Genomic DNA, 25,720 nt, shown 5'->3' with positions numbered 1-25,720 from the left:
GACGGAAAATAAAAGTATTCCTCTTTTTCTTAACCACAAAATTAGAATGATACGGGCAATGGACTTTTCTATTCACTTGAAATTCAACATTTACTGTGAGCTCGTTGAACCTCGGAATAGTGTCAGTAAAAGTTCATAGATGACGCAGATCCTAATATTTCAGTACAGAAAATAAAAAAAATATATCCAAGGATATCGTAATGAATGTGAATATTATTACAAGAATAAGCGAGGAAATTAAGTGACATGTATTTATTATAATTCATGATTACAGTAATACGTATTTCGTGTCAGTGTTCTTCAGAAATGATTGCTAGCAATTGAACTCAAAGAGGTAGAATTTCTTTGCGTGCTAAATAAGTAAAAGGTATATTTGTATATCTGTATTACGTAAAACAAATTTTGATATTTGATTGCTTTTTTGCATGTCTGGTTGCGCTAATAGAGGCCTAAACCCTATTAGTAATCACGCTGTGTGTCAAAATATTATATCTTAGAAGTGCTTCTAATATAAGACAGATCTAAATGCGCTTTTAATATTATTAACGAAAACGTTCAAATGGTGTAGTATGTTGAAAACTATGGGAAATATATACAGGAGAAAAAAGGACGGAGATATAGTTGCGAACGCTTTAAAGGTAAGTAACAAGACAAAGATAAAACAAAAATAATTTTTCTTCCAATTTTATCAGGACGCTTTCAATATTGACACCATAATTAGTAATAAATATTGAATTTAGTTTTACGAGTCACTAAGTTCAGTTTCTGAAATTAAATACATTTTCCATTTAACGTAACTTTGTGCTAGTAACTGCATGAAAGACATTATAGTTTCATATCTTTAAATTATAATACGGAGAGTCTGCAATGCCAAGTCTGGTACTACGAACACACGAGAATCCTTTATTCCACACGCGCTTACCTATAAACATAATGTATTAAACTGAAAATAATACCGGTAAGATAAGTATCAAAATGCACTCAGAGTATATCTTTTGATATGTACTTCTACATGTACACAGATCTCAACTAAGATACCTTTAATATACGTCAGTGATGATACTATTAAAATTAATACGTGATATCCTCAAACAAACTGGATGACATATTGTTCATTAATTGTACTGTATAACACATTTGCCTGTATCACATTTATAGTAGGAATTTGTATTAGAAAAATTAAATATTTATTAGTGAAAAACGCGTTGAAACACAGTGGCGAATAACTTCTTTCGAATGTTAATCACTTTTATCGTTTATCATATTTTCATCCTTTTCGTATATTTATATCCTTTCTAAGTTTTTCCAACTGTTATATAATGTAGAAGCACTTACAAAAATAGAACATTTTACTATCTAACGATGAATTATAAGTTAACTTTGAATGATAACGTAGGAGGATTTGCATCAAAGGGTCTCTGGTCACTGCATTTACGTAGATGTGACTGAGAAAAGCCACTAAACCGTTTAGTGAAAATAGGAAATTCGCATTAGTTAAAATCAGTTATACTGTATACTTCCAGCTTACGTGTGCTCTGACATTAGTGTAAGATTAAGTATTTAAACGATATTTTACACAAACTACCTTGAGCAATGATTTCTCCTTTTTCTTTTGTCCAGTAGTTGATGGACTTTGGATAAGCTTCTGAATGACACTCAAGGGTTATCCGCTGACCTTCATATGCTCCGACTAATTGGTTCTGGATCCAAATCATTGGCGGAACTGTAAGGCAAAATTTTAAATTAATAAACGGACTTAATAGCGGAAACTACTTATAATTATGTATAAATAATGAGGTTAAGTATACCAGATAGTTCTATATATGTATTTCCGCTATAAAGTATTCATTGTTATACTCAGCCGAATATTTTAGTCTCGTACTGCCAATACACAGGCACAAGCCAACCGAAATACATAATTTTTAAAATAATAAAATTATCGCCTAGTAACAAGTCTTTAAGTAACAATAAAATGTGATCAGATTTTCGTTGTCAAAATCGAGTGACGTAACATATTCCAGTCGAGTCTCGTATTCAGAGACCATTGTTCGTAATCATTATCTCATGTAAGCTATTTAATCCTCCTTCATAGGATTTGCTGGTATCAAGAGAGCAAATAATTGCGCTTTGGAGAAGATAAAACTGGTTAATTTTTTCGTATTCCTTGTCCATAATAAGATTTACCTATCATTACGGGAAAAGATACAATTTTAAAATCACGTCAGACCAACTTTCAAAAAATGTTCTTCCTCTCTTGAACGCGTCACTGACCCATGAACTTGTTTACAGGTACTACTAATATTACTGAAATTCGTACATTTTAATATAAGTTATCTTTAACAGCCGTGTTCTACCGACATGATACCTGAGCTTCCTCACAGAAAGCCTCTCTACTGATGTTCGGATGTTATTTGCCCAACATATTCCGTAAACCAAATGCGTAGATTTAATGTTAGAGCTACGAAGTTACGTAGAAGAAGCGAAAACGTTTAGTAGTTTCAGGACTAAAACATTCTTAAAATAACAGTACGTACATTGCACGATAAGCATAATCCTCTTGCTGACTGTCGGAGGAACTCCGTTGGAGGCAATGCAGAGATACGGCCCCATGTGCAGTCGATTCACTCTAGTGATGTTGAACACTGGGCCCTCCACACTCGCCACTAAAAAAGAACAAGTGCAAAACCTTATAAACCATACGAAATTGTTTCTTCACACAAAACAGAAAACATTAAAATAAATTTCTGTCAGCCGTTACACATATACACCAAGGGCTATGTAACAGATAGGTATGAATACATACGTACACTTAGCAAGTTATACACGAGGTATCTCGCTCAAAATTACTTATCATTCAAGTCTGATTTATTAATACTTCACTTCAAGATCTGTATGTCTCTCACCACTTCTTAATATTTAAGCTACTTCAATTAAACCGCAAGAAGACACTTCAGAAATAAAAATTGCACGTTAATACAGCTTCTTTAGTTAGACTTTAACATGGAATTGGCTGCTGTAAATTGTTCCAATCTGGTTTCGTGAAAATCAGAGGAATGATACAAAAATTTCAATTTCGAATGGAAACATGTTTCTAATATTTTACAGTCAACAACTCAACTGAGACGGCAATGTTCTTTACGCTACAGTAAATATCAGAGAAGTTGTCGGGTTAGAGTTATGCCGCAATATTGAGTGTGTTTTTAATCCACTCAGTTTTAACTGAAATGTTTTAATCTTTATTCAGACGTCAGGTGAAATATATGTTGATTTTGTTCTTAATTTGTATGAAAAGTAATTTCCTAATAAGTTCTTGTAAGAACTTTAAATTCCAAATTTCGGCAGGATATTTTCAACCAAAGCATATTTTCCATCAGTCACACAGTTACGTGTGTTATAAATTGCCATCACTGTAATAACTCAATACGTATTAAAGCAGGGTACTGCATATAACATTCGTAATGTTTATTACAAGCTTAAGGTCCCGTCAGTTACACCACTTTTGCTTTACGTTTAGAAAAGCTGCTTAAACAATTTCGTGTTTAAAGATGTCACAGAAATTATTTTGGATCCAGACGAACTAATTTTTATTGCTTGTAAGTAATTGAAATTTGGTTATTATGCAGAGTGTATATCACGATTTAATAGGTTATATTTTTCAGAAGATACAATTGTTTTAATTTAATAACTTCTTGCCGGTGTATGTTGAGAAGTAATTTAAACAATTATAATAATTATAATGCATTAAAATTCCACGTTACCTGTCTTAATAAATGTTGTGGTAGATATAACATATCGAAAAAGTAGTTGATAAAAATGGAATCTACATTTGATGTAGCAAGCTTATAGTTTCACGCGTTCTTTAATTTCAAACAAACGTTATGCATCCGCATAATTCAGCTGACAATACAGAATACAGACCCAAAATAAAGATTAAACTTGTCGTTGCGTGCAGTTTTCACCAAAATTGATGGCACTGATTAGTTTAATTGGCCATGCTGCATATTGTGCGTGAATATTCACAGCTCAGCGCTTCTGATGTTTCTTTTAAAGTCCTTTTGCCCTTTTTTCTTTCCGTAATATCCCCCCAACAAAAATGGAATTTCCGACTGACCGTATGGCATGCGACACATTTCCCTGTTTTACGCATGGTTAACGTGATCACTTTTTTACATAATGCCATGTGCCCAGTGAACATTAGTATGCGTACCTACTATAAAATTATCCACAACCATGAATCTACAAGAGCGATGAGTGATGGGAGGGAAAGGCAAAGGCTTGAAGGGAGTGGGAGACAATGGGTGGAATTGATGTTTCCAATCAAATTGTAATTAGGAAGGGGTCAATCAGAGGGAAGATGAACGTATGGGATAGTTTCAGCAGGTGCATTAGGTAACATGGAAAGTTATGAGGGGAGTTTAAATAGAAGAGTGACTGCAATGCCGAACAAAGCTGACCGCTTGCCACTGGAGGGTGACGGATGATTGAGTTTAATCGATCAGGGTACACACCGAATAAACGGAGAAATGGAGCGACTGGGATCAAAGGCAAAATTTCTCCCACATCCCATATCGTACTGAAACTCGTTGATGCGATAATACACAGAGTTGCAGGGATAAACGGTATTTCGTCCTCAAAATTCTCTATTTCGGCTCAGAATTTATGATTTATAGGCTAAACTTTATGATTGACAGCCAGTGGATGTTAAAAAGAAAAAGAGAGAATGTAATCATGAAAAATCGAGAGTCAGATAATGGTTTGAAGTTCAAAGAATAATGTAATTATTAGGCATAAGAGTTCGGACTCGCAGAAAATATAATTTAAATGTGAGGTACTTCGATGCCTTTATATCGACAAATGCAGTCATTACTGGCACTGAAATAATGATGCAGGAAATTTGCAATATATATTTCAAATTATTTATTTGGAAGTTGTGTCGATTAGGCCTAAGTATTTTCATGACATGTAAGTGAATATAAAAATATTACAACGAAATTAGGTGTTCAATTTCTCAGCATTAATAAAAAGGTAAGTGGTATTAGAAGTCGTGAAAGGAAGTAGGCATAGTAATTACTTCAACGAATTATTTTGTTGATAAAACTACCATCGAACTATCATGGAGAGAAGTTCTTGAGCTATGTAATAGATTTAGCATAGTTGGTAACTGTATTAATCTTTAGATATTAAGCACAGACATAAATAACTGAATACTGGTTATAATCATTAATTTAAAAGTAGTACTGCTAACCTGGATTGAAATAATTCAAGGAAATATATGTCACAGTTCTCGGAATTTCATAATTAAAGTAATAACATACATGCTTGTACAAAGCGTCGATACAAAAATGTTAGACTTCACCACTCAGCAGAGAAATGTGACGTGCCTAAAATTGGCAGCCCAGAATCTACCCATTTTCACGACTTAAGATCTTACGCATAAACATTGTTCTTCATGTCACTGGAGCATAAATGTCGGCCATCCGCAACAATAACAAGACAAGGCGATAGTCCGCTGAACAAAGGCATCGAGGTTAATTTACCGTGCTGGGCTGATGCTCTACATGAAGGAGCCGAATTTGCCAACAAAGTGCAATTAGGACCAAAGGTTGCCATCAACAAATTCCCCTGTCAGAGAGGGCTTGGAGATCGCTCCGTAGACTTAGAAAAACGACCTAAAAATCTGATCAATAATCGTTACTGGAGAGATTAAGTTACCGTCAAATGATCAATGAAACTTAGAAGAATCTCCCTTTTCATGAGAATGCCAATACATGGTTTAGAATTGTCAATGATTGTCCCTATTGTTTCTACGAAATTAAAATTCTAATACTTCTTTAATGGTTAAATTTATTTTAAAAATAATTAGTTATACACTGTCCACTGACAGAGGTTAGCGTATTAGCATAGTACTAGAGATGTCTCAGATTCGATTCCAAGCGTTCTCACTTAGAATAAAAATAAACGTGGCCAAAAATACGTCAGTAAAATAATAACAAATCGCCTGAAGACAAGAGTAGAGCTAACTCACGAAACGTCGTGAAAAAGTATAATTTCAGACAATGGACAATGTCTGTTCTGAGACTCAAATATGGTCGGACCGTCTTTTCCCTGGTCTTCCAGTTTCCTTTCCCTCTCTGCGTTTATAATAAACACCCTACTGGAAGTCTAGGAATTTCTAGTTTAAACAGCATCTTTCACATAATCTAGTAATTGATTTATTAATCTTGAACTTGTAGCTTAAAACATATTTACATTCACGTGAAAAATTGACCAACAAAATAGCCCCTGGTATTTCTGGAACAGTAAGACTTACTAATTTTCTAACTGCTTAAGAATTTACTGTCTTCTTACCAAGTCTGAATGTTAATAATCGTCTTCAGGTAAGAACATGACTAAATTCTATCCTGAGCGAGTTTTATGAAATTCATATTTTCAAATCCAAATAGTTGTAAGATATATTTTATATTTGGCCAGTCTGCCTTACAGTTTGCGTTAAAATTTATCTAATTGTCTGTTACCTAATTTTAAATTCATTAGTGTACTACGTAGTAATTCAGAAGAGTATAATCCAAATTACCAATGGCGTATAATTCTCAACTCCATCAGTATTTTCTGATTTCCTGCCAATGTTAATGGGATTTTACAGATTTAACCATACAGTCAACAATATATTTTTATATCAAACCTAAAACTTCTTGACGATGGTGAAGAGTCAATTGAATAAAAATTTTCTTGGATATTATCCAGCGTCTAGTAAATGTAAAACGTAAAACGACGTTTCGGAGATTGGAACCTGAAGACGGAGATAGATTCCCATCTCCAAAACGTCGTTTTACGTTTTATATTTACTAGACGATGGATAATATCCAAGAAAATTTTTATTCAATATATTTTTAACTTATTATTTGTTTTCGGTGATGTCAATGATCACTTCTCTGTTTCTAATAATGTAGTGGCCCTTTTTTCGAGACGGGGGGCAATTAGTAATTTAAGTACACTCTAGTACATCACGTATTATAGGACGTTCGTATAACCGTCAAGTTGAATCCGCCTAACCTTCACGCTGTTCAAAAACATTGCAGACACCAACTACTTACACTCAGATTGAGGGATTATTTACGAAAACGCTGCCGTCTAAACCAGAATACCTATAACAAGCAATATAAAAATAGTCGTCTGATGCATAAACTAAAATAGCGTGATGGCATTTTAATGAGCTAACGCCTGTACCCATTTACAGTATCATCCTTCGTGACGATGAGCTACTCTGCGTTCGCCATGAATTACCATAATCCTCCTCGTAATTAGATTTCTGTCTGTAAATAAAATAAATGAACCCGAGGGTGGCATTAAATTCTTGAGCTTTATGCAAATACTGTACGGGGCGTAACATGTGTATTTTATGGTTCTCCATAACTTTTATTCAAGAAATACTCTCACCTGAATACTTTGCGAGATGCGTCTAAAAATGTATTCAGACCATTATATAATGTCGACCTTAGAATAAATCAAAGTGAAAATCTTACACATTGCAAAACTGGAATAAGTGTTGCTTATTAAGTTCAGCCAAAATATGTCATGGGACGTGGATGTGATATATAACAATTTTATTTATCCTCTTACGTAAAGTATTCTTTAATAAATCAAAATTCTACAATAAAATTTAGTGTCTAACAGTCAAGCTACACTCAAGTCAGTTAATTTCGTATTGAAAGTAATAGATGTTCTGTGACCCTTTGTTTCGAAATACATACTTAACAAGCTTTGTAATCAACTGAAACAAAATTGACAATGTGCGGGCCCTACGTTCAGAATACGTGTGTAAGCTAAATTTTGGTTTCGTTTAATATGCTTGCTACACAGCCTACTAATTTATTACAGAGTTGCACGTAATAAGAGGAGCGAGAAGATATCGCTTCTCTGTAATTGCACTAGAGTAGTTAGAAGCTCACAGACTCAAGTGTAAATAAAATGTAACAGCTAGTTGACTACTCATCAGATTCATAAGGAGGAGTCTGAGTTCACGGAGTTAGTTTATCTCTCTCTTGTAGAAGAGGGGAATTAACAACTAATTACGTTTTTCATTACAGAATTTTAATGAGAAATAGACAGTTATTTAATCTTCACCGCGAGCAAAAATATTGTGTTTTATTATATCATATAGCACTTTTAAACATTTCTAAAAATCAATAAAACTTCGTGACATGCTGTCTTTCCTTTATTTTGTTGTGCTTAATTACATTTGACGACAATTAAGGTTTTCACTGCAATGAATAAGACGTTTGCTGTCTTTTAGGATATTGTACTTTGTACTATGATAAATGTTGACCTACGGTTCATAGGAAATTACTGCAACGTTCAAATTCCCAAATGGTGTTGGCTATAAGTTCCTCTGAAACATGCAACAGTATCTATCAGATTAAACGGTTCATTACTACAAAACTCATCTATCTTAAGTTTAGGCGTAGAGTGAAAATTACCGAGTTCCTCATTACGCAGTTTTCTTTTTGTTATGTCCACTCCCGCAGTGCTAAATAAATTGTGTTTTGTAATCTTGTTCACGCACTCCCTCAATCTACGTATTTCCGTAAGGTAAGAGATCAAGAATTACATCCATAAAAGAACAGGAATTATAGGACTAACTGCTATTTACTATGTAACGAAAAATTATATCTGAAGTAAGTAATTTTCTAAGAATCCACCGTAGAAAAAAACGCAAGACGAAATGTCCGTGTGTGGCAAGTGAAAAGATTATAGCTTCCTTTGATTGAAAAGGAAAGAGAACAGTAACGGAAACGGGAGGAAATGTTATTGGATATCTAAATTGTTAAAATAACTGGGGCGGAAATAGAATATCAACCTTCGAATTGATTTATGAGTTTGCAGTAGTACGTAGAGCCATTCCATATTCTCCCTGATTGCTATATAGATATAAAAAAATGTAAATGAATTCTATAAATTACTAAAAAAATAGAATTAAATATTACATAAATTCGACTGTGCTCTGGGACGTTACGGCGTGTAGTCTGGTACAAGTTTACCGACGTTTCAGAGGTAATTGCAGGGCTATCGCCCCTATAATGGACAAATATGTTATATATTTATTTAGTGTTCTGTCTGGCGACAGGTCCATATGAACAGGATCCTTCCATCCTTTTCTCGGACTGGGACCTGTTCATATACGTTCTTGGCAGATGATCCAGAAGTGGTTTGCCATTGCCTTCTTCTGTGTGTGAATGGAGTAATTGTTGGGATGCCACGGAGAAACCGGGGTAGCCCCCGGAGGAAAACTCCGTGTTGCCTAGACCACGGCCTTGCCCAACACAAGTTATAAATTCGGGCACCGCCGGGAATCGAACCCGAGACCCCAGGATTACAAGACCAGCGTTCTAACCGCTATAAACGTCTACCAGCCTACACGGCGCACCATTCTGGAAGACAGTCATTTTCGTACTCGCCGCCTTAAAAAAATGAAATTTTTCTTAAAGACGGTTGTCCATATCAAAATGGAATTATCTCTTACATATTCATTTAATTTATGCCTGTTAAGTATAATTATGGGGAAGTTATGGCCCGAAAACGGGCCGAAGCGCCATAGATGATGATGAAGTATAATTATATATATGTGCTATAACGTCAACTATGAAGAGCTAGATGAAGTGCCTAAGGATCATCACAGACTCATAGATCTTAAATGGGTTATAATTTTGCTTCTCGCTATGAAACGTAAAAGCTGGATCGAATTAGCATAGGTCATAGTGAAAACAGTTTCAGATGTCATTACTCAACACTTGTCATCTATAGCGTATCACGACACTGATACTTCAATTATTACGGCACATCGTACTGACTGCGCTATACACACTGCCTATCCAACCACTCGTTTCTTAGTTTAAAGATTATGGCATCGTATACTGGTCTTAAAAGAATTGTACGATTAAACCACCATAGTTTTAGATTTTAGATACTTCATAAAACTGAAAAGATTCCCGAGTGTGGTAAGGTCCATATCACATGCGTGTTCTTGTCGCTGGGGTGAAGAGTAAGGTCATAAGCACTGCGCGCGCAACTCCTCGTTTTTTTTTTACTCGTTCTACCTGGCCGTTCCGTGCACCGACCAGGCCGTGCCGAGTGCAACTATCCACAGTACTAGGCAGATCAGCTAGCAAGCAATCTGATCTCTGCCATATTAACAGCTTTAAAAATGCATCGGGAAAAATACTTAAAATAAGTAGCAAGTTCTCCTGCATTGTTTTCAGCACAATACACATTTGAGAACACTCATTTTGGAAAATAATGGCGCATTTTTTTTTATGATTTTCCAAATATTTTGTGACCCCAGATTTTCTAGATAAATGTTACAGTTAGACGTTTGCACGGACACCGACCTCGACTTCGGGCTCCAGCCCCACTTGACTCTATGGTCTGGCCTGAGGCTGGTAGCACAGATAATGTTTGAGTGTGGGCCGGGTTGGAGCTTGGTTCAAATTATAGCAATCAAACGTTTTACAGAACATTTCGGGTTTTCTCGTATATGCATATTTAGCAAAGAAAATGTTATTCATACTTGTACACATCTTATATTCGTGACACAGTCAGGCTCAGGAAAAGAAAACGTACCAACTTGGATTTTTCTGAGATCCTCTTAGCGGCCCTTCTAGACACAGTTCAAGATAACTTACGAACTTCGCATAAGATGTTTGTACCTTTCCTGAACCTCAGATGTCGTTCAAGCGTCGTGAATTAAATTATTTGAGAATTACTGGCTTTCTTGCTTCGGAATAAAAATATATTAATGATACGTTAGTCAGGGCAGAGTGTAAATAGTTTGAGCTTCGTTCTGGCTGGAATTGAATGAAATCAGACTTAGGTGGGGTACAGGTAAGACGCTTAAAGATGAACTTCGCTCTCAAGGCAAGTGCTCCTCTGGCCGGGCCAGGTGAAATTCTAAAATTTTGACGTGTGCAATCCTCCACTTACCAGTTACTTAAATTAGTTTGTAAATCGGAATCTAAGGACAATGAAAGAACGGTCTTCCAGTATAAAATTATTTGTTTACGTGGAGAGATTTGAGATATGGAAATATGGTTTACTATCCTAAAACAGTTCTGGGATCGAGTCCCACGAATATAGCTATTGAATATAGGAATAAATTTGTTCTGTGTTAATGATTGATACGTATAGAATGAATAGGCCTTTTATTAAGCTTTCGAAACATAATAATTGATATGCAGCATAAATATTTGCCGAATTTTGTTGCAGTAACACGGCGAGCATTGAGATTATTCTTTTAAATCAAAGTGTTAACCTCTGTGATTGTATGTGTATGTCCGAGATTCGGAAACCCACTTGAGCAGTAGTTATTCAGCTGATCAAGACATTTCATGTTACGTGATAAGGATATAGATTATATCAATCACCGCCATAATGAACATAAGTTAAATTTAATCTCCTAAGATAGTGTAATTGCGTCATATTGTGAATATTATAACAATTTTTTTTTTTCAACCCCAACCCCGACAGCCACCTTTCACTTACTCCTTCCACAAGCAACCACAGTCAGTATTGACCCACACCTATTTGAAGACACTAGTACTTCTGGACATATCGGAAAAATCACTCCTACATCTTTGGTATGTTTTATTTTTATTTTTATTTTTATTTCTATTTTATTGATACTTTCTAACTATAATTTATATATTTTGCATTTTATTCTCTAAATTCTTTTATAAATTCTTTCAAATTCTTTAGTGTTTCTTTCAATCTTTTACTTACAGACCGATATGTACATCTAATAAAATTTAAGAAAAACAACACCTTCGCCCAAAAAATGGAAAAACAAACGTAATGAAACATCACCAAAATACTACAGAAATCATAATTGAGTTTTAAGTTCTTAGATATATTTTACACCTGATGATGGTTTTATAAAAACCGAAACATGTTGTGTAAAAGATGTTCCAAAATGTAAATCGATCAATCGATATGGAACATCAATGATATTTTAGTATCTTAATTATAAGAAATTTTAAATATTGTGATAAGACGGATTAAAATAAATAATTGTTAATCTCCTAACTAAATAACTGACTCCTTGGAGCAGAGTCCCCCTTTAGAAACAACAGTATGCTTAATTAGTGAAGAATTAGACGTTGTTTGTGGAGCATGAGAGTTATTACCGTGTTTACACTAGACTGCTTCCGCCCCCTGTCCTGAGTCAGATTTGTTGAACCCACACCCCAAAATCCAAATTTCCCAACAATTTAATATTATTCTTCCACCTCCGCCTACACCTAGGCCTTCGGAGTGGTATCTTACCTACAGGATTTCCAATCAAATATTTGCACTCATTTATCTCCTTTATGTAAAGTACATGCCCCTCTCATTTCACCACTTTGATATCTCCGTCATCCTAATATTAATTTACGCCATCATAACCTACGATATGCGACATGTAACAATTACTTATTTTCACCATGAGTGTCACATACTTAAGCCATATCAACAATGAATTAAACATGCGAATGTGGATTTGGAATGAAGTGAGCTGTTTAGAACATCGTTTCTCAACCTATGGTACGCTTACCACTGGTGGTACGCGAGCCAATGTTGAATGGTACGCGAACTAAGAAAGAAAATCAAAATAATATTAACATAAATAAGTTTTCCCCGAACGCCTTTGGTTGGTGGTACATTTAATATGTTCAATTAGAATTAGTGGTACGCCAGCGAAAAAGGGCGAGAAACCCTGATTTAAAAGATTCAAAACATTCTGCCCATGTCACTGATACGAAAGAATGAAGGTGGCGTTCCTACCTTCTTGACCGTTGCCCAGAGGGATGGTTTCGCCCCCCTCGCGACGCCAGGTGATGCTGGGCTGGGGTGAGCCCGTCGCGGCGCATCGGAGCGTCACGTTCGTCCCCTCCCGCACCACCATGTCAGTGCTGGTCGGGTAGTCGAGAATGTCCGGTGGAACTGCAATCAGGAACACATTTAAACATGCATAAGTCCCTCTTCCTATAACGCTTATGGACATGCTGACGTTAGTTTTCGGGATTATAACGCAGTTTTGACTTGCCAGTAGATACCAGCGTTTTGGAGAAACGTGAAACCCCAACTTCACAGGTGATGACGAGGACAAAGACTTCTTATTAGAGTTGGAATTTATTTAGCACATCAAGTTACCCCGAAACCCAACTACATTTAGTATCTAGAACTAGTTAGGAATATGTACATAATCGAAAATTATTTTCCTACTATTTGCCACGGTGGTCTAGCGGTTAGAACTCTGGCCTTGTAATCCTGGGGTCTCGGGTTCGATTCCCGGCGGTGCCCGAATTTATAACTTGTGTTGGGCAAGGCCGTGGTTTAGGCAACACGGAGGTTTCCTCTGGGGGCTTTCCCGGTTTCTCTGTGGCAGCCCAACAATTACTCCATTCACACACAGAAGAAGGCAATAGCAAACCACTTCTGGATCATCTGCCAAGAACGTATATGAACAGGTCCCAGTCCGAGAAAAGGATGGAAGGATCCTGTTCATATGGACCTGTTGTCAGACAGAACACTAAATAATAACTATTTGCTTAATATTTTATCTCATTTCTTATCCTCTATTAAGAATAAAGTTTCTGTCATATTTGTTAAAGCACACTTATTAACCCATACGAGGTGCGATCGAAAGTTTTTCAGACTGCGCGTATAAAAACCCGTACACTTATCTCAGGTATTAAATTCATCCATCACCCTCGAAGTAGTTCCCCTGGGAGTGAACACAACGATCCCAGCGCCGCTGCCAAGCCTGGAAGCATCCCTGGAAATATTTCTTTGTCAGCCTGTCAAGCACCATCAGCGATTCTGCCTGAATCTCTTCTATCGTCTCAAATCTCCTTCCCTTTAGCTGAATTTTCATCTTTGGGAAGAGGAAGAAGTCACACGGAGCTTAGAAAGGAAATTGGGGTCGGTTCTTGCAAGATCTTTGAGCTCCTGATAAACGAGAAGTCGATTCTGTTTCTGGTCCTCAGACAGGAGCCTTGGCACAAACTTGGCTGCGATGCGTCGCATGTGGAGTTCTTCCTTTAGAATCAGCTGACAGGTCCCATAGCCTATCCCAACAATGTCGCACAAGTCGTTGATGGTACGACGTCGATCTTCGTGAATGGCCTGCCGAATCTTCGTAACATTTTCGGGCGTTGTGCTCGAAGATGGTCGTCCAGAACGCTCGTCATCATCGACAGAGGTTCGGCCATTTTTAAAACGTGAATGCCACACAAAAGTTTGTGTACGACCCATTGCGGACTCCCCAAATGCTTGCTTTAGCATTTCATAGGTTTCCGTAGCCGTTTTGGCGAGTCTTTGGAAAAATTTGATGCACACGCCATTCCGAAATCGCAGGAGGGTCGGTGTAATGCACTACCTGAACGCCCGTAACTAAGAAACAAATGCTAATTCGATGATGCCGGCTGGCACACTGATTCACTATGAATGTAGGCCGCACCCCCTAGCGGCAGAAGCTCGTAATACATCCGATTCGCCCTCTGTTGACACAGTCTTGAAACTTTCCGATCCTTTAATCCTTAATTTAGAAAGTACGAAGGATTAATTATACTTACATCTTTTAATTACCTAACAATATTATTTGAAGACAAATACCGAAAAAGTCCTTTTGCGTAATTATCTTTACCTCTTTTAACAAAACAAAAAATTAAGAAACACGTTTTTGTTTATTGTACGTTCTAAAACTACCAGCCATACGTGTAAATTTAAGAAAGTAATCCTTCAGTAAATTTCTAATAAAGGACTTAGGTAGGATCCAGTTCATGTCATAAGCTAAGTTGGTTTGGTATTTGTTTAATTGTGTTCCGCATCGTAGCCGAGTGATTATTAATCCTGTCTTGTATTCGAGACTTACCAGCTTTAGATCTCGACCCGGAGACCGGATATTCTCACTGGCGTCCCTCGTATCTTTCAGTAATTACACGAAAATACTGGGTAGTACCTTGCATTATATCGCCACCGCTTTCTTACACACAATTTATAATTGATTATATATTAATTATTCTGTCATTCGACAGTCTGAGACACTGAGAGCTTCATGTACTATACCATATAAAAGTAAATAAAATTTAAATAAATGTAATGGCCACTGTAAAGATGATAACACTGGTGAATTTTAAAAGATGTGGAAGGAAAATATTATGCTAATTTTATGAAGTTACAAATTGTCCAAAACATTTTCGAGTATAATAACACCCCCCCCCCCCCCCACACACTTAAATGTTGCGTTCACTATCAGACCTATAGACAGGCAGTCGAACCAAAGACCATCGAATAAAATCAAGAGTGACAAACTACTCAAACAGCTACGTTCATTATATGAGCTTGAATAAGGTCTTTACAACGTTAGATAACAAAACCACGCATTACGCCTGCTAGCAAACATCATTGGTTTTATCGCGTTCTCCTATGTACTCCTTTAACCGCTCTTTTTGGCTGTAATTTTGTTGGCTCCAAGCAATCAAAGAAGAGACAAGCGAAAAAGCGTACAACACAGTGCTGGCGGGCGCTAAATAGCACGACTTGCTGAAGTGATGTTATGTAATACGAAGTGGTGTTTTCCATACATTTGCATCCTATTAGCACAAAGAGTGAGGTGATGATGATAATAGTCCACTTGCGTGTGCTCGAAGCAAAATGCAGACGAAGGCAAGGGAAGAGTCTGTGGTGTTAATTATCCGGCAGAGGCTTAGCCCAGAGTATATGGACGTCTATATCTAGCAAAACCAGAGACTACATTCATCCGTGAAATGTAAATACAGATTTTGAGAGCAATGCGTTTTAGGTAACACAGTGTTTTAAAGGAGAATTGATATACTATGGAATATAAAGGTATTTACTTAAGCTCTGTAACCACTGACTGTGAATATTATAATTGGCTGATAATAATACTCAACGTCACAGCCTGGTCTGTTCGTTTGCAAGTATTAGGAGTTCTTACCATATTTCTGTCGGATTTTCCCGACATCTCTTATCCTTCAGTTTATATGAAAAGGGTAATTTACATCTTCGGTGTCCAGGTCGTTTTAGAATTATTTTAGAAAAGAGTACTAGACTGAATAATAAAATAAATAACTAAATTATAAATAATCTCGCAGAGATAATACGGCTTCCAGGGAAACAAAGTTAGTGTTAAACAACCACAAATTACTGAACCCTGTTTTCAACTTAGGAACGTTTGTCTGAAGAACTGAATTTTGTAGCACTGTTTAAAATGAAAATTGGAAAATTCCTAAGAAATTTAGTTCTCAAATGAAATAATGTTTACTAGAAAAAGAAAACTACAAAATATACAGTAGCATAAATTTTTAAATCCTAATATTTTATCTTGTAGTTTAGTATACTCTACCTGCTTTTCAAAATAAATGTTGTATTAAATTATGAACATTTCAAACATTTGGCCCTGTTATTACACTGCTGCTCGAAGCTGAATTCTGAAGATAAGCTGCAGTCTTCCAGTAAAAGTGGAACACGATGAAGCTTTGTCATGTTAATATTCTACATGCGAAGATACGAACGGATATCACATCAAATTTCGTTAAAAACACACGTAAACGATTATAATTTCTCTTTCATTCAAGTTTCTGTATCAGTGGTTGTGAAAAACAACGATTTAAACCCGCACCATAAATTTGTGGACTCTCTCTACTTTAGGGCTCTGAAGCTGCCGCAATTTTAATCTGAATAACATTGCTTCCAAGTCTTTTATTTTAATCTACTTAACGAACCGTATAGGTCTACCCAAAGTTGATCTTACAGACGGGAAAGGATTGTAGTAATATATACGTAATATTTAACAACATATTGTTTAAATTTCAGATTTGAACATATATTTTGCCATGACAGTCATGTTCCTTGAAAATGTTCCATGTGACAGCAATTAATAGGTCTACGCTATCAAACATAATGAACTTACTCAATATTTAACCTTTATCAAAACTCCAATCACATGTTTCATCATGTTATCCGTTCCTTATTCGCACTAATTCAGAGACAGTTTTAAAACTTTATTGTAAACTGCATGCAAATTAGTACCCTAATATTTGTACATCTGATCTTTAGCCATGCTAAATCGTGAAGTGAAAATATCACCAAAAATGCCTGGGATATTGAATGTTAGTGATCATAATTCATAAATATGGTGATATATATTTTAATACACGAAGCATTTAATTTTGTAACTTTTAGTGTCGTGCGAATTAGTTTAAATTTAATGAGGTAATACTTGAATAATGTTAGTTCAACTATTTATAGAAGCATCGTTACAGAGGCATTTGCTTTTAGTACTATTAACACTGAAGCCTTCATATTTAGATACTATAACTCTTCACTCAACCGCGATTAGATTATATACATATTTAAGCTGTATTCATAAGCCTTATTTTGGTTAAATTCGGAATGAACACTTTCTATCCACTTCTGTTATCAGTATGATTTCAGCGTAAGTGAAAAATGTTATGGATATGTTTACAATGTAGAAACTCATGTTATTTGTCTCTTAAATCAGAACAAGTTTTCTTTTTATCAAAATGTTGTGCTGAGTGTCTGTAAAACCAGTGTCTGCGGGAGAAGTCGATGAACGAGGTCGTTTTGTCCTACAGCCTATAGTCGTAGAGTGTCGTCTCAAAAGTTGATCTCTCAATTGAACAAAGCATCACATACACAATCTTCCACTGACTTATTTCTGGATGCTGATGCTGTTGCCGTAAACCAACTCATCTTATTCAAACGCACGTCCTTTCTCGTTTTTCTCTATTGCCGGTGTCTTTGGGGTGAAATCTCAGAAACGTTTGATGGTATTGAAGATCTGTGCATACAGATCTAAGTCATTTTGTTTTCTACGAGAACAAACTGAAAGGATGCGACATGTTTGAAACGTGTTGAATATATTTACGTGTTCCATGCACACGTTTATATGATTACAACTTTAAAATATCACTCGGAAGTGCCTACAGGCTGCCTCAGAACATCTACCAGATAATTAATAATTTATGTTAGAAAATTACACATCTTAAAATGCAAGATTAAATTCTGTGTCTTCTATAGTGTTTCTACTACTTTCATATACTCTGTGTTTATAAAATTCCAATGAAGTCAACTGTACTTTGTCTTTAAAAAAGGATCAATCAAGACTCATAATTAATTCGATTTCAGGGAATTGTGTAATAGTTAACAATTAATAATGTTATTTGTATGGATCTTTATCTGCGTGGTAAACTAATATAATTAAGATATAACAGATGGTAGCTATTCAACGATTTCCAACTTAGTACTTAAAAAACATACTTAGAGCCAAGAAATTAAGTTCATGCCACTGCGTTACATATTTTATATGACTAGTGAGAAGAATTGGTCCAATTTAATGGCTCCAATGAAGGAATACAACAGGAAAGATGCGTGTACCGTTAGAACCTCCAAATGTATTCGAACCGATGATCCCAAAATTCCAAGGCAAACACTTTACGTTCATTAGACCGTGAGGGCACTGGCGTAATTTTTACGTTATGAAAAAATATTTTAGTATCACCTTGTGTTATTTCTGATTAGTCAGCAACCTGCTCAGGTGACATTAACATCTCATATAATTGATTTCATAACATTATTTTTATTTCATGCACGAAATGTTAAAAATAATTAACTTCAATGCAGGCCTGTAAGAAACTTTGGTTTACTCGTGAGCATATAATAATTGGTCAGGGTAATTCAGACACTTAGATATTATAATAGATTCTGAAGGGAACAAATGCTATGAGATAATAATAAATGCGGCCTGTCTGAGTGTGCTTCCTAATGATTTCCAAACAAAATAGACAATTTATAAGACATGGCAGGTAGATTTCTAATTGAAGTTCTTGTTCCGTCCGCATGGAAAATCAGTCTGGCAGAATTGCAAACACAAGTGATTAAAACAATAACACCGCCTAAGGAAGGAATATGCAATGCGTTATTTCAAAGAATACATAAAGTACAACGTCACTTTAAAGTTAATCAATTGCTGTAGTGGTTCAAACTAACCTACCTTCCTCAACACCTATCTCCCTTCTTCAGGGCTCCAAGACAAATTATACGTAACAGTAAATCAGATAAATTATGGTGCCGTGCCACAAGACCCTACGCGTTTAGAACAACGTTAGTGAACCTTGTTGTCAGGGATTCATAACATCTGACAGCTAGTAAAATGTATAGTAAATGTCAAGATGGCGCCGACGTCGAAGAATCCCTTCCATTCTACTTGAACTCTAATCCATGGCAATCATCCACTGCATAGATGTCTGAACATTTCTCTTGTTATAGTTCAAGTGATTTAAGTTTTTAATATTATATTTCAAGTTTGACAGATGCTTTGTCCTCGACGGTGAAGGTCAGCTCGGTCTACGAAAAATGACGCGACCGAGTGGCGTTGTGAAGAAGGCGGCGAAGGGGTTGTAGTAAGAAAGAACAAAGACTCAGAAAGTGGTAGTTACTGAGAAAACATTCCGGAAATATTTAAGAGACGGTAAACAATTTGCGAACAACCAAAAATAGTGAATGTACCGTGTCAAGTCAATTAAAAAGGAGTTATCCAGTAATAATAAGACTATAGCCGGAACAAATAGAAAGGCAAATATAAAGAATTCTTTACTCCTTTGAATTTGTTTAATTCATTTTGTGTTGAGAACCTCCGATCCTGTGCAAGGTCATTCCAATCTGTAATTCACAAACCCTTTTTTTCCCCTGGCTTAACCTCACTTCTAAGACTGAAGCAGCCAGCAAACCTTAAACCGACTTTCCGCTAACCACAACGACTACGACGGCCGAGTGACCTGAAAGAAGCAGCGACTTGCAGGCAGATGGTGTCCGGTGGCAAGGGACGGGAATAGTATTGACTTTCTAGACGATAGTAATTGGTATTCCTCGGCTTTTTCCGAGTAATACGTAGACTGTGAGGGGCAGGCGATAAACAGAAATGAATCTGACACCACCAATAGAAACACGAAATATGTGTGAAGCGTAGCATTAGCCCTCTTCTATGTCTAATCCGCAATTTTCCTTGTTTGCCCAAGTCCTTTATATTCCCTTCTTTCGGTCCTTCTCTCTCGCTCATTTTCCCCTTTTCTGACCTCCGTTCCACTGAACTTCACAGGCAAATGTGCAGTGGGGCTGATAGGTTAGGTAGGGATGTAAGGTAAACGTATAAACCGGAATACATTACTTTTAAATTGAATGATCGAATCGATGCTGTAATATTAGACGCCGTACTTGCTTGGATGCGTGGAATAATGCTCATCTCCATGGTAACGTGTTTGAGAAACATGGAATAATTATTGGGCTCTACAGACTACTGACAGTAACTTACGAACATTTAAAATTCAACTCAACAGTAATTTTTTCCAATAGGCATTCACGAACACGAAATTCTCAGTTGAATTCAATTTTTATGAAGGCCAATAAGGAATAAGACGTTTGGCATGGTAAAGCAGCATTACTACTGTTCATGAGAACAATTCAATTGGGTTCCTTTATCAGATTGTTTGGTAACAGCCTGTGACAGTCATACACTAATGAATGTGTGCATTAAAAATGAACAAATTGAAAGAGAATTAAATTAAAACAATTCATCGATATAGACGCATTGCTTACAATGTCCCAGCAAATTTCTGTGATATTTGTCCCATGTTAGTGTCATTAAAGAACTGTTATTGTTATCATTCTCCAAGCAAGAAATTATTGTTACAACATAAAAACACAATCCTTGGATTTAGTACATTTGTTTCCAAAATGATTATATCAGACAATTAATCACGAAAATAATTTTTTATTTATTTGCTGCCACAGATTCATTTTCCATATGCGATTTGTTGTGGTCAGTAAAGATTTATCGCTTGTTGTCTTCTGAGATGTCTTATCTTTCAGACATTTACTCAAAAGACCACACAGTCTGCAGACAATTTTATTCTTATTTTCAAACCAACAGCATGAAATTAATTCGTGACTTATGTTCGTTTCCTGAGGGGAATAACCAGCAGCTAGCGTCTGCAACTAAATAAACAAGAACCTCAAACAACATTTTTATCAGACGAAAATGGAACTACAATGTAAAATGGATATTTAAGTAAATTTTAAAAGGAATATTTTATGATAACTTTCCATAATCGTTTACGGCATACAAGTAATAATAATTTAGTTAATTTTATATTTTAAACAATTATAGTTTTGGGGCATAACAATGGACCTGTCGTCAGACAGAACACTAAATAATAATAATATAATAGTTATTGAATTTTAAAATTTAAAAGGCATTGGGTGTCTCGTGTAGTGTAATATAATTTTTGGAATTTTACATTTATTATACATCTGGAAAGTTTTCCTTATTATTAAAAAAGTGGCATTCCTTGTGAAATAGTGTATGAGAAACAATTCTTTCGTGTGAGATATTTCTGTGACTACTTTAAATTAAACATTTGAGCTGCCTGAGGTAAATTATGTATTTCGTTTACATGACAGTTGAGATGAGATCTACTCCTGCTTCAGGCTCCATTTGTAGTGAAAACTTCTTAATATTAAATAATTTCCGATTAAGAAATAACCGCCATATTGATTGAGGACTCGCTTTCACTGCCGTGATATTTCTTTTGATTTAAAACAATTGTCGGATTACGTACAATAAAAGCAATAAAGTAGTTAGGCCATATCATTATTCGTGTTATGTAGAACTTTATATGTACGCTGAAACATTCTAAAATATTAATAAAATTAGCCTCATTCTTAAATAAATTGGCTTGTTTACCCATAATCTTTCGGTTTTCCAGCGTTCATGAACACATTTGTGTCAAAGCTTATCAGATAATTGTTTCTATCTGAAGGACAATGACCAGTTAAATTCTTCAGGATGAAATGCTGTCTTCTTCACACCCAACGCAGGAACCAGTAAGAAACAAATCTGACAAAATAGGCAATGGTACTGACACGGCCGTTCACTTTCTCTGTGGCTCTGCAGTCGTGTGGATAACGCAGAATGCATTCTCATGTAAGGTTTCGGAAACGTATTTCAACAGTTGGCGAGACGCCTCAGACAAGGAGTCGGTCAGTCGCAAGGCTTCTATATACACAAGACAAGGAAAACCTTCTCTAGTGGATTTCGAAAACACGATCCCAGAATCCATTCCCTAGACACTGACACTGCCCTGAAAGGTGTAAATCATCTTGTCCGGAAAATGAACGGACGGCCCGGAAGTATATAAATGGACCTTTACCTGAGTCATGCAACAATCTATTCCAGCTAAGAGGTTAAAGTATTCAAGAAGCCTTGACTGCTCCCTACTTCCGACACTGCGCTTCGGAAACTTGTCACTTTGCGGACCCCACCCTGCGTCTTCACAAATCAGACTACGTGTTTGTTGGCAGACACTCACCCACCACCTCCAGGTAGCCGATTTGGCTCTTCATGGGATCCGTGTTGATCTGACACATGTACCAGCCACGGTCCGACTCCTTCATCTCTCTGATATGTAGAAACCATGTTCTGTGATCACTGTGAGTCACACCAATGCGATGATTTTTGGTGATCACATGACTGGCGATTGTAAGGATTGTCTGAGTATCGCCTCTGAGCCATGCTACCTGAAACAAATGAAATTCGAAACACATTGTAAACTGCAGTTTTCATGAGGACATGTTATCAAATAAATCGGTACATTATGGACGTTAGTGGCAGGTTGTGTGTAAAATTCCTTGCCCTGTTCTTATTGTAACGAGAGCAAGGGTTATTTAATTATAAATATAACAGGCTTATTGTATTTGAACATTATGTTGTGGTCGTACACTTACACATAAAATGTAAAACCCTTGTAAATTACGTACTACAGAATTTTATAATTTTATTGTAAGCATATTGTCCTTCAGACAGGATATTCGTATTCTACATACTATGACACATTATGTTCTTTACCACGTCACTGGTGTATGATATGTTACCCAAAATATATTGTAAACAATCACGAAATATTCATGATTGCCAAAGAAGGTAGGGTGAGATGAGCGGTGAAAGAGATACTCATGTGACACGAGAAACTGGAACAAAATTATAGTCGGAAGTTTGTTATTAACAAAAAAATCCTTTGGAAAAGATCCATTGATAGAAAAATAATTTGAAAATGGGTCTTAACAGTATTGTTAGAATGTAGAGAAGATTAATATTACTCAGGGGAATTTCGGGTGTGAGCACTTGTGGACACGATAATAGATTTTCGATTCCTTTAAAAACAAGGAATTCTTTCACTGGCTGCCTAGCAACTGTCACCTTCTTAATTAAATCTCAGACCTATAGATATAGTTTTGTTACTTATATCACAGGTTATAGAAGTTTGATTATTATAATACACTTGCATCAGATAATAAACAAGGCCCAGTAACAATATGTGTAGTGAATCAGGTAGGCATTGTCATACGTCACATGTGCAGAGAATCACTCAACCAAGATAGCCGTTCTACTATAGCCAGAACTTCAACCGGGAAAATCCCGAAAACTCTAAGGCGTGCTAACCATTGTACAGCGTCGTTCAGAAATTAAGTCTGTCTGCGTAAACTTTAGTGTGAATATATGTAGGCCTATACATTTATGTGTATTTATGCTGAATTAATGCAAGTATCGCCATATGTTTTATTATTTTTATTTATTATGTTCTTCCTAAATGTCCCGCGCACTACTAATGAATGTGAGGAGACATGGTGCAGTTTATAGTGATAAATTATAAAATAAAGTAATTTAGGGAAGTAATAGTTTTGGTGGATGCTAGTATGTTACTATCGAGGACACATTTATGCAACTTATGGGATATATCAGATAATCCAGCCTCAGAGACCGCTGCAAATCACGATTGGCAACCACACGTTTCCAGCAGATGTTGAAATTACAAAACCAATAACAGCCTGGTGCTTACTTATTACTCGAATTGATACGCGGAACGTTGATGGAAGTACAAGGAATGGAAATAATGATAAACAGAGAATCAAAATGAAATAAAACTCTTATGTACCTTCTAGGGATTTAGATTTACCGAAATAATAATGGATTTGGAAATTGAAACAGAATATTAATGAAAAGAGTTCAGCATTCCGCTGGGATAGCCAATGAATTCTCTTTGTAAACGCAGTAGTGTGCCTCTATGTATGGACCTTGTTTTCACGAAAATCCATTTAAATTAATATCCATATGGCCCAGCTAAAATAAATACATTCTGGAACACAGTCCTTCTTTAGAAACTGAATTCGTCGAGCTAGTCAAGTAATTTCCCGCACTGTATGCAACTCGAAGGTTCATTGCCATGTTAACAGAAGTCCGCAAGTGGATCCTGTCCTAAAACACACATACATACTTACATAATGATGATTTTGAAATACAAAGGCAAAATTAAAGTTTGCTCTAATATACGTAATGTGCTTTGTGTCATATCCTCACCTTTCTTCATTTCAGAATTACAATTTCGTTAAATTTGTGCCTAATTCTGACTCACTCTCTTTTTAAAAGTCAGTTCTACTTTAAGAAAAACATGGGTCACCATCATAGTATTAATTTGTTATTGACGTTAGTTAAATAACAACCGATTCTACTGAAAATTTCATAACTCATAAATAAGCATGATGAGAAAGTATAGAATTACTAAATGTTAATGCTTTTGGTAGATATAAGTGTCACTGTGTCTTAAAGAATTAAAGTGTTGCCAGTTAGCACGGGCACTCGTGTACACATTTGTCAGTCTGTAAGCTATTCTGTGACTCAAACGCATATGTAAGTTTTACTCATGTTGTTGAACCGTATGCCCTCTTTGACGGTGAAGAATCCCCTAAGGGCACTTTCTATTAATCGTCTTCTACTCTTTATATTAGTAAACGTTAGCGATAGTCCACATGCATTTTAATTCATACACGAGTAATACGTCTGGTTTCCTATGTTTTAATCGAACATTCAACTAGAATTCTGTTTTACTGCTAATATTGGGGGGGGGGAGATTAGTAGGCTAAATTTTAACTCGTAATCACAAACTGCATTCGACAGGCGTAAAAATATTTTTTTTCGTTTATTACAACTTGCGTGATGTCAAATTGAATGAACGCCAGCCGACATCAATCAGTTGTTATGATGACCCTGTTTGTTTGGTCAGATTCTAGACAATGAATTCAATCACCATTTAGTAATCTCGTACGTGTGCGAATTATAATGTTAGGGAAGCGATAATTGAAGTCAAATAGACTAGCCAATGAAATTCTAATTAAGTACACATTTCGAAATGCAATGTTTTATGAAATTTTGCTCCATTATAGAATGTTACGATTTCTCTGTTAATTAATGAAAATATGTATTTTATTTCAAAATTGTGCCAATTTAACTTATATGCTATATCAGTACTTCACGTGAGCACTAAATGGTCATTCCATTATTTTTATTTATTAAAACTGTACTGAAGGTAAACTGATATTAACAGTGAAACAGAACATAAAGTTTTCAGATTATAAGTGTAGGTGATTAATGCGATCAATTGTTTTCTTAGATACGCTCATTTTATGTTTCTGTAACTCTTACTTGGATCATGCAGCGTTATTTATGGATAGATGTCAAATTAAATGTTGAAAGACGAGTAAGGGAAATAATAATTCTTGCTATAAAATACTCTTATGGATGACCCGTATCAGT

The 25,720-nt window shown here is 35.9% G+C and overlaps 1 protein-coding gene across 3 annotated transcripts in view; it reads right to left on the bottom strand.

Moving 5' to 3' along the window:
• Positions 1-25,720, bottom strand: part of LOC110831819 (opioid-binding protein/cell adhesion molecule homolog) — a 173,273-nt gene that overhangs the window by 27,558 nt on the left and 119,995 nt on the right. For all 3 annotated transcript variants that reach the window (XM_022068248.2, XM_022068246.2, XM_022068247.2), the window contains exons 3-6: positions 22,443-22,650; positions 12,814-12,972; positions 2,535-2,663; positions 1,586-1,723 (exon numbers count right to left, since the gene is read on the bottom strand). In XM_022068248.2, the coding sequence (XP_021923940.1) occupies positions 1,586-1,723; positions 2,535-2,663; positions 12,814-12,972; positions 22,443-22,650 (634 nt within the window). The remainder of the gene's footprint in view (positions 1-1,585; positions 1,724-2,534; positions 2,664-12,813; positions 12,973-22,442; positions 22,651-25,720) is intronic.

This window comes from Zootermopsis nevadensis, unplaced genomic scaffold (assembly GCF_977971745.1).
Source record: "Zootermopsis nevadensis isolate Lab colony 2312 unplaced genomic scaffold, Znev_1.0 Znev_ptg000030l, whole genome shotgun sequence".
In the NCBI taxonomy this organism is placed as follows: Eukaryota; Metazoa; Arthropoda; class Insecta; order Blattodea; family Termopsidae; genus Zootermopsis; species Zootermopsis nevadensis.
Note: the sequence above shows the minus strand (reverse complement) of the source record. Positions and strands in the feature narration are given on the sequence as shown.